The sequence below is a fragment of the Garra rufa genome, chromosome 23 (assembly GCF_049309525.1).
Source record: "Garra rufa chromosome 23, GarRuf1.0, whole genome shotgun sequence".
NCBI lineage: Eukaryota > Metazoa > Chordata > Actinopteri > Cypriniformes > Cyprinidae > Garra > Garra rufa.
In genome coordinates, this window is record NC_133383.1 from 10,408,234 (window position 1) to 10,426,266 (window position 18,033).

Here is an 18,033-nt window from a genome sequence, read left to right on the forward strand (position 1 = left end):
TAATATATTTTTTCATGTTTTGAAAGATTTAGACGTTTCAGCATTTTTACCGTCACTTTGAATACATTTTATGCTTTAAAAAAATAATTACTAACCCAAAACTTTTGAACAGTAGTACATGGGTCAAAGATGAAAAAGGGGTTAAGCATAAAAACAGTAAGTAATACTGCTTTAAATTGTTGTTGTTTTTTCAAAAAAATATTAAAAAGTTTTCTGTTTCATTTTGTTATTTTTTTTTATTTTTTTTATTTTTTTATATTCTGAGCAAAAAATAAATATCATACATTTGTTCCTTATTTACAGAAGACACCCTCTAAGATTCTTGTCAGGCATATTTACAACAAAAATCGATTTATCAATTAAAAGACAAATTACTTTCACCCCACATACTCATTGTAATTCTACATTTTTTAAATTTGCTACTATGCCAGGTTTTGCCCATTTGTCAGTTTTTACTCATTTAAAACACAATAAAAATGTAATATGCTCCCTTATTCTTTTATATATTTTAATATTTACAAGTCAGAGTAAGCATGTTGTTTGAATTTTTGCATGAATATTGTGTTATACTGAAAAACAATGTAACATTATTTCAACCAAATTTTGAGATTTTATTCTCCAAAAACTTATTTGAAACCTTAAAAGTAGTTTACTTACATTTAATGTGCTTTCTATGAAAACTTTTGTAAATTTCTTTTGACATGGACATCTTAATGTCAGTATATACAGTATCTCACAAAAGTGAGTACACCCCTCACATTTTAGCAACCATTTTAGTATATCTTCTCAAGGGACAATAGTATAGAAAATAAACTTGGATTTATTTTAGAGTAGTCAATGTGCAGCTTGTATAGCTGTATAGATTTACTGTCCTCTTAAAATAACGCAACATACAGCCATTATTGTCAAAATAGCTGGCAACAAATGTGAGTACGACCTAAGTGAACTTGTCCAAATGGTCAATATTTTGTGTTAGCACCATTGTTATCTGGCACTGCCTTACAGTACATCATGGAATCCATGTTTCCCTCAATGAACTGCAGCTCCCTAGTACCAGCAGCATTCATGCCATGATGCTACCACCACCATGCTTGACTGTAGGCAAGACACAATTTTTTGGGTACTCCTCACCAGGGCATCGCCACACGTGCTGGACACCATCTGAGCCAAACAGGTTTATCTTTTAGTCTCATCAGACCACAGGACATGGTTCCAGCAATTCATGCTCTTGGACAGGTTGTCTTCAGCAAACTGTTTGTGGTCTGGGACGACGCCTATGCAAACCGACTTGTTGCAGTGTGTGGTGTATGGTCTAAGCACTGACAAGCTGACCTTTTACTTCTGCAACCTTTAAAACAATGCTGGCAGCACTCATGCATCTGTTTTTGAAGCCAGGTTCTGCACCTGACGCACAGAACGAGTGCTCAACTGATGATCGACCCTTGTATAAGGAGAAGTATACTGTACAGCAGGGTTTTTCAAACCTGTCCTGGAGCCTCCCCTGCCCTGCACATTTTGTATGTCTCCCTTATTAGGCACACCCAATTCAGGTCTTGCAGTCTCTACTAATGAGCTGATGATTTGAATCAGGTGTATTAGATGAGAGAGACAAGCAAAATGTGCAGGGCAGGGGAGGCTCCAGGACAGGTTTGAAAACCCCTGCTGTACAGTAAATAATGCATCACAATTTAATTATTATTCATAGGCTATGCTTTCGCCACATTGTGATGCCACAACCTGAATTTTTTTTTTTTTAATAATAAACTTGCTGTAGAGCCACTGGCTACACCCTTTTTTCAAACAAAGTAATGTAAAAGTATACATGAATTTCAAATGACTAAATTTGCATCTGATTTTTGGGTAGTTTTAGCACAAGCTTTCAATGTGTCACATTGTGCCTCAGTTGCTATTTCCATACAATCACGTGTTTAAGCAAAAACACATAAATTTATCATGCTGCTTTGCATGCATATGCAATGAACATGTGTTCGCAATGTGAAATTCATGTGGTTTTTCGGTGAAGGCATCAGGAGAAAAAACATCAGGAGAGTGAAAGAAGGAGATACTGAGAAAGAAAAGCAGTTTCTGGTCTGTGTGTGTGTGAGCTCTCACCTGTAATGAGTGACAGGGGGATTCGCTTTAGCGGCACAGTGGAACTTGACCAGATTGCCTTCCAGAACAGGCTGCGGTTCCACAGAGAGGTTCACCAGTGGGAAATCTGGAGGAGCAGAGAGGGCCGGTCAACTTCAGCTTTCCCGCAAAACGCTCATTAATAAACACTCGTCAGAAAGATTAATTGCGGATTAAAGAACAAACTAAAAATACTCTAAAAAGTGGGAACGGCTTGATTATTCTTTTTCTCGGTAATGGGAGCTACTTTGCATTAAGATTAATTGGTGCTGTAACTTGCCTTCTAATTGCTGAATTAGAATTTAAACAACTTTTAAAATGAGCATGATTAAAGAGAGTTTTCGGCGAAACGAACAAATAGATTGATTACACAAATTAAACAAACAGCGGCCAAATTCACATTAAGCAAAAGCGATATTTACCCCCAGACTTTTTATCGAGCCGTTTCAGACGACAATTACATTTTATTTAGTTGAGTTTAATGCGGTGCTGGAATTCTCGTTAGAAAACTGGCAGTTTCAATTAAAACGAAAGAAAGTTTGAAATATGCAGTTTGGATCAAGGCTATCCCACTTTGCCAGAGTTTGCTTCCGTTCACTCCTTCCCAATTACACACACCCGAACCCCAACAGACAGACAGGACTGACAGCAGATAGACAGGAAGTGACAGCGGACAGACAGGCGCTGACACACTCAGAGCCGAAGGAACTGTCTGTGAAAGCATGATTGTGCCGTGTGTTTGTTTGGACACAGGGCATGTTGGACATTAACTAGGCCAGCGGTAGCAACATCAGCGACATACCGACAAATCACAGCGATTCCAGACAGCAGTGGTTCCTCCTGCTGTTTTCCCCCCAAAATCCTGAAACTTTAATATGAGAAAAGCTTCTACAATCTGCCCCAGTCCTGTCAAAGCGCAGTGGACAGATCTGTCACCTCCCACAGGTCTGAATGTGATTAGAGGCCTCTGGAAAGCCCAGAAACAGCGCTGGGTCTGATTTCTCATTAGCAGTCTGCTCCCGTCACTCGCCCAACGTATTTGTACCTGGGACAGATGTTTCATTCATAATGCCTTATGGCTCGGGACTAGTCATTTAAAACTAACCTGCAGCTTTCTTGCAGAACACTGAAAGGAAAAAGCAGCACATTCGAACGTATTACAGAATAAGAACAATAACAGCGATGCGGCACGAGTGGTTAGCAAATGAGAAATGGACTACTTGTACAACTTGTACTTATTACGGCTCAGACGTTTCTGTTCAGTGCACCATGTAAGTTACTCATGAGAATGCAGATTATTACTACTTTTAAGGTCTGTCAGTTGATTAATATAATGAATCGTGTTCTCTGCATTTACATGAATTACCTTGAGCCAGCTGAAATCTTACATTTTAATTTCCAAGTGTGGATTCTGAAAAATAAACACATTTAACCTTCCAGCAGTCCAAGCTCCAGTGGTAATAACTGTATAAAAAAAAAAAAAAAAAAATTAAGCTTTAAATACAACAGACTACTGGAGTATGTTTTATAAGAAAATATTAGGTAAATCTTACTATTGATCTTCAAAATGTCACATTTTATTCTGTGCTTCTGTGTTTCTGAATTTATCAGTAATTGAAATTCACCGTGTACATTTTTTCTACACTTGAGTGTCTATTTATAAGTGAATTTGACATAAATACAGTAGGAATTGCTTGTGTGCATTGGTGCCCTTATTCCATGTTAAAAATATCTTAAAAAATAGCGAAAAAAAATAGACGGTGCTATTACTTAAAGGATTAGTTCACTCCAGAATTGAAAGTGATCATTTATTCACCCCTGTCATCCAAGATGTTCATGTCTTTCTTTCTTCAGTTGAAAATAAATTAAAATTTTTGAGGAAAACATTCCAGTATTTGTCTCCATATAGTGTAGAGCCAATGGGTTGAAAGTTAAAATTGCAGTTTCAATGCAGCTTTAAAGGACTCTACATGATCCCAGGAGAGGAATAAGGTTCCTATCTAGCGAAACGACCGGTTATTGTCTAAAATAAAATAAAAATGTATATACTTTTTAACCACAAATGTTTGTCTTGCACTAGCTCTGCGTCCATGACTTCACACGTTTGAAAGGTCACATGTTACATAGGTGGAAGTTCCAACCCAGTGTTTACAAAGCAAACTTTATAGACTTTTCATTAAGACCCTAAAGAATCATATGAACTTGTGGAACTTGTGTTTAAAGGGGCCATCGGATGCCCATGTTTCACAAGTTGATATGATTCTTTAGGGTCTTAATGAGAAGTCTATAACATACTTTGGTTAAAATTTCTCAATGGTAGTGTAAAAAACACTTTTTTACTTTGTAAAAATCTGCCCTTTTTAGAGCGAGCTATTCTGTTGCATATTCCTTTAAATGCTAATGAGCTCTGCTTGCCCCGCTCCTCTCTGCCGTGGGATGACGAGCCGCAATGTTTACTTTAGCTGCATTTAGCCACATTTAGCTGCATTTAGCCGTGTTTTGCTACGAAACTGGATAACACATTATAAAGAAAGGCCATTTGCAAAGATCCATAAAAACCCCTTATACTCATTTCTGCTGTGGGTGAAGATGCATCATGAAAGATTTGCACGAACATAGATCGGGATCGGCACGTTCCTTTCAAAAACGAAAGTAACATTAATCCTCTGCGTCTTCAGTGGCTCAGATGTCGGAAGTAAATGACAACTGCTATGCTCATTATTACATCCAACAACAGAACACCTTAATCGCTCAATCAGAGACATTCTTGTCTTCCCCTGCACCTGAGTCACACAATGGCGATCATAGTCGGACTGTTTCAGCTCGGTGAGGGCGGGTCTAAGTTAAGGCGCTCATGTCAATCAACTATTGTGGGAGCGGCCTCTGACAAGAAGCTGAGAATGACCTATTTTTAAAGAGGGGATATTAATTTCAAAGATTAAAAAATACCACTGGGTGGATTTTTATCAGTGTAGGGTGGTTGTGTACACAAACTGCCAACAGAAATTGTTCAAACAACATGTAAAAGTGAGTTTTGCATCTGATGACCCTAAAATTTAAACTAATTTTAGAAACCATATTGTCTTCATTTGTCATGTGTATGCAATGTGTTTGCGTGAATTTGTTGTGCTCAGAGCTACTTGAAAGTCTAATATTAAAAGGTATGTACTGTTTTCTATACAGTCTTTATCAATATAAATAAATTTGTACATTCAATCTCTCATTTTAAGTGCCATTTAGGGCACATCTAACAAGCGACATTTAAAAATGAAACTTTTTCACAAGGCTCAGTGCAATTAGTCCACATGGGCTTCTACGAAAACATACCAGATGCTCAGAAGCTACAGAATCAACATTGACTTATGGTCATTCATTTTAAATGAAGTTTGTGCTGGACTGTGGAATAACTGGGATTTAGGGAGGTTTCTATGTTGCTGTAAATCTGAAAAAGAATCACATGCAAATAAGCATCCAAAACCACCATGTCCTCTAAACGTAGAGGCATGCATCTATTTTGGATGGAGGACTCAAGGGGGGATGCGAGTGAGTGTTTCCTTGAGTTTGATAAAGCACCTCTTGTCAGTTTCCTTTGTGTGGAGTGAGTGCGTTCACCCGACAGGAGCTCACGAGAGGCCTCCAGACGCGGCTCCGTGTGCACATGTGGTCATTAATTATTCCTAACAAACAGCATTGTTTCAAACCCACTCTTATTTACAAGGCAATTACTTTGAGAAGCGGAGAGCCGCTCTCCTGGGTGCTGATTCTTAAACGAACCGGTACGCCGAGGCCCACAAGCTAACGGCAAGAAAGATCTTCACGCCACGTTCGAGCAAAGGGTCAGACGGCATTATCGGCAGCACTTGCTGTGAAGAATATTAGCCGCCTTTACGATAAAGCCAAATCTTGTTTGAGTCGAAAGAGAGAGGAAAAATGAAAAGGGATAAAGTGAAGTGTGGACGCGGATTGATGTGGACTGCTAGCTTTTATGAAATATGAAACGTGTTGTTTAATGGGGAAGTTTTAATTACTGAATGTGGTTCAGAGGCATTGATGACCTTTAAAGAGAGAACATGTGAATGGAAGGAGGAGAGTGTTGGAGATGTGAATGTCAACACGTTGCAGATTAATTTGTGCATCTAGCCTATAAAGATTGCTCGAGTCCAGAGATCCTTATCGCCGAATGGTGTTGTGAGGAGAGGAACCACCAAGAAACTTCTCCAAATTTCCATTACTCACCATTGTCAAGTCTTTTTTTTTTCAACATCAGCTTCCATGGAAATAATCAATGGAATCTAGAATAGAAGTCTCGAAGGGTGTCAGACTAATTAAAAAGTAGCACCCATATCAATGAGGAACGATACGAACCCTTAACTCTGGCACACTGGAAGACCATCTGCTCAGGGCCAAACTGATTAAAGAAATGCACAGAGAAAGAAATGGTTTCCCTGCTGAACAGACTGTCTAAACCCACTCTGAATTTACTAAATGGACCTGGTTGGTATATTCTGGATTCCATCTGCACACTTAGGCCACCTAAAACCTGAGAGCATTTCTGATACCTGAAAGAACTTTTAGCTTTTCAGTGAATGATTAAAAATCCCACTAAATGACTACATGTATACTGTCCTGAGCTACATTATATTACTAGCATTAATGTTTTGAATTACATGTCTCAATTTACATTTTATAAAATATTACTAGATGAACTTAGATGATGATTAAATTACACATTTCTCACTTGGTTTTTGCTTATTTTTTTTAGTTCGCTTACATTTTTGCCTTGAGTTAGACATCAAAAATGTTTCATTTAAAATATATAAATATATAAAAATATTCCATTCAATTAGAATTAATAATCATAAATATTTTATTAATAGGATTTATATGTAAACATTATATAATAATATATATGTACACTACCAGTCAAACGTTTTTAAAGATATCTTTTTTTATGTTTCTAAAGTCGTCTCTCCTGCTCACCAAGCCTGCATTTATTTGATCCAAAGTACAGCAAAAACAGTACAAATATTTTTACTATTTAAAATAAATGTTTACTATTTGAATATATTTTAAAATGTAATTTATTACTTTGATTTCAAAGCTGAATTTTTAGCATCATTATTCCAGTCACAAGATTCTTCAGAAATCATTTTAATATTCTGATTTGCTGCTCAAAAACATTTATTAATAATAATAATAATAATAATAATATTATGTTTAAAACAGCTAAGTAGAATTTTGTCAGGTTTCTTTGATAACTAGAAAGGTAAGAAGAACAGCATTTATCTGAAATAGAAATGATTTGTAACATTATAAATATCTTTATCACCTTTGATCAATTTAAATTATCCTTGCTAAATAAAAGTATTAAAATGAATTAAAATGATTTTAAATAGTAGAATTATTTCACAATATTACTGCTTTTGCAGTATTTTGGATCGAATAAATGCAGGCTTGGTGAGCAGAAGAAAATTCTTTAAAAACATTAACAATCTTGCTGTTCAAACTGGTAGTGTAAATGTGATAAAGATATTTAATAATTTTACATATAATAAATATTACTATATTATGTTACATTATATTTACACACATAATATCACACACACACACACACACACACACACACACACACACACACACACACACACACATGTATATGTGTGTGTGTGTGTGTGTGTGTGTGTGTGTGATATTATGTGTTTATTATATTAAATATTACGTTAGATAGATAGATAGATAGATAGATAGATAGATAGATAGATAGATAGATAGATAGATAGATAGATAGATAGATAGATAGATAGATAGATAGATAGATAGATAGATAAAATTATATAGATAGATATAGATATCATATTTTACAAAATATTTATTTAATATTACTGTGTTTATTGTATTAACATTTATTGTTAAACTTTATATATGCTTTATATTTATTTATATTTTTATTTATATTTTAGATATTAACGAAAGTATTAAATAAAAATACAATATTTTATAGTACACTTAAAAATAAAATATTTAAATTTTCTTTTTTTATTTTAATTTTTTATATGAATTTTCTGCATTTTTAAACCATCATTAAGCTTCTATTTCGATGGGTTGCCAGGTATTCTAGTAAAAAGCATAAGTGCAGCACTGAATGAAACGTCACAGTTTGGGGTTTTGCTCTAAAACTAGCAATGCGTTGCCTTGAAATCTTACCAGTTTTACAGTTAGTTGATCTACTGTACGTTAATAGGTCTAAACTAATTTACACTTTTGCTTTTTTTTTTTAGGTTGCATATGCGCACCACTTATGTGCATCCATGTATATATTGCAGTAGAAAAGGGTTTTGTGGCTCACCTTGATCCAGATCATTGTTGGTCAGATGAACGACCCAAGTGGTCATACAGCAATGGCTGTGATTCACAGCAGGGTCAGTATAGATGAAGCTGGTTCTGCAGGAACCCTGATAAATAGGCCATTGCTTTCACAGCTAATAGCTTCTATATGATTAGGAGCAAATGTTTTCTGTCTGGTATGAAGAGAAGGGCCAAAGTAAAGCAGAAATGTGAAAAGCAACAAGCTTATTTAGGTCACTCATGACTCATGTACCCGCAGATCAGCGCTGTTTATTAGAAGTACACTTTAGGCAGAATGCAAAAACTTCAAACGAAATGAAATCTAAGCATTCTCCCATTCTGCTGATGAACTCTTGCAACTCCTTCACGTCGCTGTATTAGATCAGGCCAGCGCAATTTATATCTGTTGTTGTTGGGCAATTACCTACAGAGAAGGATAAATGGAAAAAACAGCATGCGAGGTATAATGAAAGTGATTTCAGTAAATAATCTCTGGGAACAGTGGAAAACATCTTTTGCCAGCTCTGCCACAAAACACATTTCCTTATGGCACCTCACTTAACAGCTGTCTTTTTATAAATATTGATGACATGAAGTGACAGAAAAGCGCCCCTGGTGCCAGTTGGAGCTCCCCATGGGCCGTTGTGCCCCAAAGGTTCTAGCACCTCTCTGCTCTCAGTCATCACTTATTTACCCAGCACATGTTCTTCCAGTGTGTGGCCTACAGCGGGGTCTTCACTTCATTGAACTGCTTCCTCGCATTAGACCTGCCACATCTAAAAAGCCAGAGCACACGGGCTCAGGTTAGACACGGCGTAAATTATTCTGATAAAGACGGCTAAAGGGAAGCTCAAGCGAGCCAACATGAATCTTGAGCTAATGAATCTTGACAGCAGCAGTTAGCTTATTTGTGGCAAATTCACTGACTAATATACACTACCAGTCATAAGTGTGGAATAATTAAGATTTCATAATGTTTTTAAAACATGTTTCTTGTGCTTAAGGCTGAATTATTTAAATACAGTAGAAATAGTAAAATCTTCTGTCTTCTATTTGAAGTTATTCCTGTGATGGCAAAGCTGAATTTTCAGCCGCCATTACGTCTTCAGTGTCAAATAAACATGTCACATGATCAGAAATAAGTCTAATATGCTTTGGAGTTCAAATGTTAATAAACTGTGTTTAATATTACTATAGGAGAAGTTCACTTCCAGAACAAAAATGTACAGATAATGTACTCACCCCTTGTCATCCAAGATATTCATGTCTTTTTTTCTTCAGTCGTAAAGAAATTGTGTTTTTTGAGGAAAACATTTCAGGATTTTGATCCATATAGTGGACTTCTATGGTGCCTCGAGTATGAACTTGCATTTTAAATGCAGCTTCAAAGGGCTCTAAACGATCCCAGCCGAGGAAGAAGTGTCTTATGTAGTGCAACGATCTGTTCTTTTTTTAAAAAAAGGAAATACAGTTTATATACTTTTTAACCTCAAACCCTCGTCTTGTCTTGCTCTGCCTGAACTTTGTTTTGAGCGATATAGGATGATTCTGAAAAAACAGGAGTTTTTCGACCTACCCTAACTGTTTTGAACCAGAGATGCACAGACTCATGCACATCGCAGAGAGAGAGACAAGATGAGCATTTGAGGTTATAAAGTAAAAAAAAAAAAAAAAAAAAAAAAAAATTCTCAGCTGGGACCATTTACAGCTGCATTTGGGATCATTTAAAGCTAGATTTGAACTGCATTTTGAAAGTTCAAACTCGGGGCACCATAGAAGTCCAGTATATGGAGAAAAATCCTGAAATGTTTTCCTCAAAAAACAATTTCTTTACAATTAAAGAAAGACATGAACATCTTGGATGACAAGGGGGTGAAGTACATTGTCTGTAAATTTTTGTTCTGAAAGTGAACTTCTCCTTTAATGTTGACAACCATTTTTGAATTTAAAGTTCAAGAATTTATTTAAAATATAAATATTTTGTAATATTAAAAATGTCTTTACTATCACTTTTGATTTAATGCAACCTTGCTTAATAAAATATTTTTGTATACTTACCCAAAACATTTGTATGGGAGTGTATCATGTTTTTCACAAAAATAATAAGCAGCAAAAACATCAACATTGGTAATAATAATAACTGTTTCTTGAACAGCAAATCAGAATGATTTCTGAAGAATCATGTGACACTGAAGACTTGAGTAATGATTCTCAGCTTTGTCATCATAAGTATAAAATAAATTTTAAAATATATTAAAATAGAAAATTACTATTTTAAATTGTAATTATATTTCAAAATATTACTGTACTTTATATCAAATAAACGGTAAACAACAATACAAAACAATAAACAATATTAATTATTCCAAACCTGGTTGGTTTGATGTTCTCCAATAATGACTAATTAAACAAAGGATTTCATTGGCCCTAAAAGTGGCGACATTGTCAAAACTGACCAATCAGGGATGGCTGTGCAATCCAGGGAGGAAAGAGGCTTACAGTTAAACTCTTCTATTGTTTTGCATGACAAAACGATTTAGGCCGAGTGTGGAGAAGCAAAAAAACACAAACGTTTTCCGTTTTCCGCTTTCAATTCAGAATTTGAGCTCCATTGTGCTGAGGTGCATTCCTTCTGGGCAATAAAACAGACTTTACGGACGTGAAGAAAGGAGCTGTCAGAACTTGTGGATCTTTCAATATGATATATTTTCTGCTTTATTAGTCAGACTTAATATCTTTCAACACTTGAGAGAGCTGAAAGAACGCCTTTGTTCCCTATGCATACATTGTCAGAAATATTTCATCAAAAGCTAATCTTTGCGCTGAATTAGTTAAAGCCTTTCATTTTAGCGCTTTCAGATACACTTTTGACAGACTGCTATAAATAAAAATAAACGAAACGCCCGTATACAGAAGGACGATCTGCTTGTGTTCAATTCTTCCGACATTTAAAAACAAACAATTAGCACTTACGTCCACAATAACCGGCTTAAAGCTTAGAAACGTCCCTGTATGCTGCGTACAGAGAAACTGTCACTTTCACAATTGCTTCTCCAAGACAAAAAACAAGGCAAAACAAAAATTGTGTCAAGTCTTGTGTGTCTGTGGAGCGAAGTACGACATGTGCTCAGACAGCAGATCGCATGCATACACAACGGCTGTTTGGATAAAGAAAATAGGACAGCACATAGCGGATTTTCACATGTGAATAATTTATCCACGCAGACAGGAAAACACAAGAAATGCTCAGAACAGAATGCAGGTCGCGGGATTTGGAAGGGGAACGTGAGCTTGAACGTGTCTGCTGCTAATTGTGTTTGAACAGAAGCACAGTCGGTGGAAGATTCACTCACGTTGGATGTCGATGGTAACCGTGGCCTCCTTGCCGTTGGGCGCCGCTTTGTTGGAAGCACGGCAGGTGATCTGTTGGCCGCTCTCGATGTTTGACGCAGAGATGTGGAGCGTGCTGACCGTGCTTTCTCTTCTGCCATCTCGCAACAGTGTCTGCGTGAAAACACAAACATTGTGAGCCTTAAAGTGTCGCGGAGAGGCATTTTGCAGATGGTCAATCATATTCACAGAAAAAACTATTCAAGATGGTCTATCCTTGGGCTTCCTCTTGAGCGTAGGTCAAAAAACAGATTGCGGACTTGCAATCAGCTCCTCTCTGTTGGAAGTCTCAGAACAAACCATCTACCCAACAACCCTTGAGTCTCGAGTACCAAATGAACATGAAATGTTTGCTTTGTTATCAGACTAGCTCTGTGTTGAAATCTGTATTGAGGGATCTTTCATTGGAAGTTACACACTTCATATGTCAGTCACAAAGCAGCTCATTCACGGCGATATTACCTGCACTTTTGCGCTCTGGTATTCAAGCTATTGTAGAGGAACCGTGTTTATTGAGGAAAGATTATTAAAAAATTGGTACAGATATTTGAAGGATATTGACTTCATCTAAAACACCCGTCAGCCTCGGAGCTATAACAGATTCTCTCGGAGAATTAATCAAATAACGCAATAAAGAGTGTTCAGAGTGGAGCTCGATTCCTGGAGAAAAATGAAAAATTCAAATCTCTTGTGCTTTTATCATCTGACATTTTTCCAAAAGGTAATTGTGTTATGATGAGACGAGGCTCTCCAGTCATTAGACATTCACTGCGTTCAGTAATAAATCAAAGTTTTAGGCACATAATTAAGTTAAACTCAATCCAAAATACAGACATGAGAATTTTTCCACTGATATTTGAGACATGAGACACAGCATTCCGACACATTTACCTGCTATTCGTTGTGAAAACAGCAACATTTCCACTTTGAAACAAATCAGATATGATCGCTACAGTGTTCTTTACATTTCAGCTGCATTTCAATTATAAAATGACTTCAACCATCTGTCTTTAAACAATAAATCAATGTTCATGTACATCAAAATATATAATTAAATATTAATAAATACATAAATATAATCAATTTTCAATTGTGACGATACTAGTAATCACAAATGTTAAAATGTGACCCTGTACCACATAACCAGTCATAAAGGTCTTTTTATGAAATTAATAAATAAGCTTTCCATTGATTTATGGTTTGTTAGGATAGGACACCATTTGGCTGAGATACAACTATTTGAAAATCTGAGGGTGCAAAAAAATCTAAATATTGAGAAAATCACCATTAAAGTTGTCCAAATGAAGTTCTTGGCAATGCATATTACTAATTAAAAATTAAGTTTTGATATATTTACAGATGAAATTTACTGAATATCTTCATGGAACATGATCTTTACTTAATATCTAAATGATTTTTGGCATCAAAGAAAAATCAATAATTTTGACCCATACAATGTATTTGTGGCTATTGCTTTAAATATACCCATGCTACTTAAGACTGGTTTTGTGATCCAGGGTCACAAATGATTTCTGAAAGATCACGTGACACTGAAGACTGTATTAATGTAGGGTGACCATAGTTTTAAAAAAAAAGAGGACGTAGGACGGGGGGGTTAAGGTTCTAGTTTTGCTATCAAAATATGTCATTCCCATACCAAAACTATATATTTTACAGTCACCGTTATGCATATTGATCATAAACACAGCTAAAAAGCTTCTTACCACAGTGGCCATTCTTCAGAAAACTAATATCTACCACAGTTTTATCACAGGTAGAATGCAAAATGTTTCAATACAAGCATTTCAGTCAAATAGAATTTATGCAATATTTCAAACTTTTAACCCACAGGAGAAAATCTACCCGCTGCAACAGTTTAAAATCAGCCAAATTCCGTGGACAAAATGCGGATTTGGCAACCCTACATTCAACATGAGCTGCATTTAAAGTGACTTATATACTCTGCATATTGATAGCGACTCTGTGATGTGTGAAAATTATATTCAATATTAGAATGTTTGCGGAAGTGGGGTTAAGAAAACAGTCCCGCGCAAGGCTTTAATACAAAGACGCACACAATGAATGGTGACTGTAGAAAGCAAAAGCTGATTCCGGAACATTTTGGGTGATTTAGGAATCCCGACCGGAATTCCAAAAAGAGGACATGTCCAGGAGAATAGGTCACTCTAATTAATGGCTACTGAAAATTTAGTTGTCATCACAGGAATAAATCGCATTTTAAAATATGGTTATTTTAAATTGTAATATTTCACAATATTACAGCTTTTACTGGATTTTTGATCAAATAAGAGATAATAAATAACAAATAAGAGACTTTTTCCAAAAATATGTTTAAAAATGTTCAACAGTAGCATAAATAAATAAAGCAAGGGAATTTTAGATGATTGCTACTTATTTGATGTACACTCTATAGCAACATCAATATAACAAAACAGCTAATGCGCACACATCGGATGAGTGTGATTAAATGCATTAGGGTTATTTTGTCAGCGCTGTTGATTTTCTGTCTGACTGTGGTGACAATTCAATAGATGAAGCTGAAAATCAGTGTGAAACCATCCTGTGATCTCAATTCATCCTTAATCGTGTTGACACACTGAGTTGAGGCAAGAAAAAACACACATTTACTGTGAAAACGGAAGAAGCAGGAGGTTGAACCAGCACCTCTGAACATGTTTAACAGATTAATCCAAAGTAATTCCTCTGTACATTCCTCTGCTCAGTTCTGCAGGCTGTTTTGTCCCAGCACTCAAGAATCTGTGGTTTATAAGACTCCTGTTTTCATTAAAACGACATCTAATATCTAGTTTACACTGGCATGACTTTAGAGACGTGAATAGCTTTGTTTTTATCTGTCTCATGGAGGCACTTGATTTCAGAAGGATTTAAAAGAGTCTCCCAAGTGTACAACAGATTTGAAAGCAGTACTTCTGTTGGGAAAAAAAGAGGTAACCTGTCTAGCTTGCTTGTGTCTAAATTAGGTCTGGTTAATTAATGAAGGGACTCTCTCCGGTGGGTGCTGAGGGGTTCAGCTTACTCAAAATGAGCAGATTACGCTCTCCAATCATAGTACGAGCGGCCCTTTAAACACATTTCCTGCTCTCAATTTTCTCCCTAAAGCTGACAAACTGAGCAAATTGCTGAGGAACACATTCATAATGGAGTGCTGGAATGTCTTTCCATTATGACATATTTAAAGCACTGCATTACAGCTTCACTTTGCCCCAAGGATTAAATTAAAAATTAGTCCTCACTTGTCATTAATTTGACAGAGCCGAGCGTTTCGAGGACACGCAGTCAGGCGGAGTGCAGGATTTCATGAGAGACTCTTTTTTTGACACGTAAAAGAGGGGTAATATTGAAATTATCAACTGTAGGCAAAAAATACTGTCAAATATAAAGGCTGTGTCTCCAAACCTACGCAGTTATTCACCTAGACAGCATTTTTTGGGGGTTTATAGAAGCGCTTGAACCTTCAAATTGAATTGAAGTCTTTTTAGAAAGCATTCTTGGGAACGTATGTATGTTTAAACACTCAAATATGTATTCTTGGTCATAAGCACATTCAAGACATGCTTCAATCATTATGTTTAAATGATGAATAAACCTTGTTATTTTATGATAGGAGTGTTTGAATGTTCAAACTGAATCTAAAACATTTAATACAGCACTTAAAGCATCACAGACCCGATCATTCACTTTGAAATGAATATTCGCTACAGCATTTTTGGTCATTATATGCATGTTTGAACTGTATCAAAAACAATTTCAGACGTTTTTGAGCATCAGATGCACAAGCTGAATCTAAAACATTCAAAACAACATTTTGGGCAAGATAGATCGTTCAATTTGAAACGAAACAGTCAAGACAGTTTCTGGGAAATGTTTGAACTCACAAATCTTTTGATCATTTGATCATTCAATTTCAAATGAAACAGTGGTTTTGGCCATCAGTGCCTGTTTGAATTTAATCAAATTTTTGAGACAGCTTTTTTGGGCATCACGTGCAGTGATGGGAATAACGGCATTATAAATAAACGACGTTACTAACAGCGTTATTTTTTTTAGTAACGAGTAATCGGCGTTACTATAACATATTATAATACTATAAAAATTTTATTTTTCAGTTCATCTGAATGGATGAGCAGCGTACCTGTATTTGACGAACTGTAAACTCTATTGTGAAGACACAGGACTCGCTGTCACTTTGTCTCACGCGCACGCAAAGAAAGATACAAAGCGAGAGAGTCTTATATATACCATGCAGAATTGACATGCTATGTGTAAACGATATTCTTTCCTGAATTTTCCTCTCAAAATAACAGTAGTGATGGGTCGTTCTTGAACGATTCGTTCATTTTGAACGAATCTTTAATGTGACTCGGGAAGAACGAGTCGTCTCGGGGAGTGATTCGTTCAGTCGCGCATGCGCAATTGCGCAACTATGAACGAACGACTCAAACCCGAAGACTCGAGAGATGAACTAATCAATTCTGTTTCCGGCTCAGGCAGCATAGGTTAAGCTTATGGGGCTGTCGCGTGATGAACGAACGACTCAAACCCGTACAGATAGAGGTGAGGGAGCTAATCATAGACTGAAGACCCAGGTAAACAATGAATTAACCTTTTCTTTTTCTAATAGTATTATAGTTTTGTCTTGTTTGTAGTGTAATCAACGTTTGTATAAGCAGTACATGTGTTATGGAAGTAACACGTAGCTTTTTAATTATATTTTGCTAAAATGAACGAAATGAACGAAATGACTCGAAAAAAGATTCGTTCATTTTGCTGAACGAGACTCAAAGATCCGAGTCAGTAAAATGATCCGAACTTCCCATCACTAAACAACAGAGCTCCTTTGGAAATCTTCAGCTTTTAAGAACTGCCGGTTTCTCCGGTAGTAGGTGGAACTAATGTGCAAATCTCATTGGCTGGCGCTCACCTATATCATCCTTGTTTTGATTTCAGCAAATCGGTTCCAGCGAACGCAGACAACGTGATTAATATTCATGAACTCAGCAGCACATTAATCCTAGTAGTAGTAGAATTCGTAGTAGTGTTATCTTATCAGTATTAGGCCTATTTTTATTTTTCCCCCTTTTTTATAAAAACACAGGAAATGACACAGGCTTCTCCCAAAATATAAGACGATGTACAAGAGGCCTCATTGTGGAAAAAAAAATATTTCTCAGCTTTTATTTACATTTAAACAAAAAGTGGCATGTCCAAAATTATTCATACCCTTTGCAAACTGTCACGGTCTAAGGGAAAATCCAAAGTTCTATACCATTCCAAATAGTCCAAGCTGTTCTAAAGCATCCCAATTACCCTGATTCATAGGGAACAGCTGTTTTAATCAACTCAACAGCTGAAAAACAGAAGCTCTCTGTTGTTGGTTTGTAGACAGTCATGGCTAAGACAAAGGAGCTCACTGAGGACCTGCGGCTGCGCATTGTGGCTGCTCACAAGTCAGGAAAGGGCTATAAGACCATATCTAAATGTTTTGAAGTTCCAGTGGCTACAGTACAAAATATTATTAAAAAATTCAAGATGTTCCGCACTGTGAAAAATCTCAGAGGACACCATCCCCACTGTCAAACATGGTGTTGGGAACCTAATGTTTTGGGGGTGTTTTTCAGCAGGTGGAGCAGGGAACCTAATCACAGTAAACGGCACCATGAAAAAGGAGCATTACATCAAAATTCTCAACAACAACATCAGGCAGTCTGTAGAGAAACTTGGCCTTAGGCACCAGTGGACATTTCAGCATGACAACGACCCAAAACACACAGCAAATGTGGTGAAGAAATGGTTGGCAGACAAAAACATTAACGTTTTGATGCCTCTTATACATCATCTTATTATCTTTTGGGAGAGGCCTGTGTCATTTCCGGTCAAAAAAAAAAACTTGCTGGTTTAATAAAAGTAGCTTTAAGTTAGAATTTGCCAGGGGTATGAATAATTTCGGGTTTGACTATATATATATATTATATATTTATTCGATTTAGTGTCCATTTCATTCATTTAACATTTCATTTCAGGGGTACCCAAGTTATTTGACATGTTTGAACATTTTTTCAGTTACTAACAGTTACTTTCCCTGGTAATTAGTAACTTTAATAATAATGTTACTCAGTTACTATTTGT

At 36.3% G+C, this 18,033-nt stretch overlaps 1 protein-coding gene across 1 annotated transcript in view; it reads right to left on the reverse strand.

Annotated features, from left to right (window-relative positions):
• The window catches only part of kirrel3a (kirre like nephrin family adhesion molecule 3a), a 177,062-nt gene that overhangs the window by 38,298 nt on the left and 120,731 nt on the right, over positions 1-18,033 (reverse strand). The window contains exons 5-6 of the mRNA XM_073829707.1: positions 11,829-11,979; positions 2,113-2,218 (exon numbers count right to left, since the gene is read on the reverse strand). Of these exons, the coding sequence (XP_073685808.1) occupies positions 2,113-2,218; positions 11,829-11,979 (257 nt within the window). The remainder of the gene's footprint in view (positions 1-2,112; positions 2,219-11,828; positions 11,980-18,033) is intronic.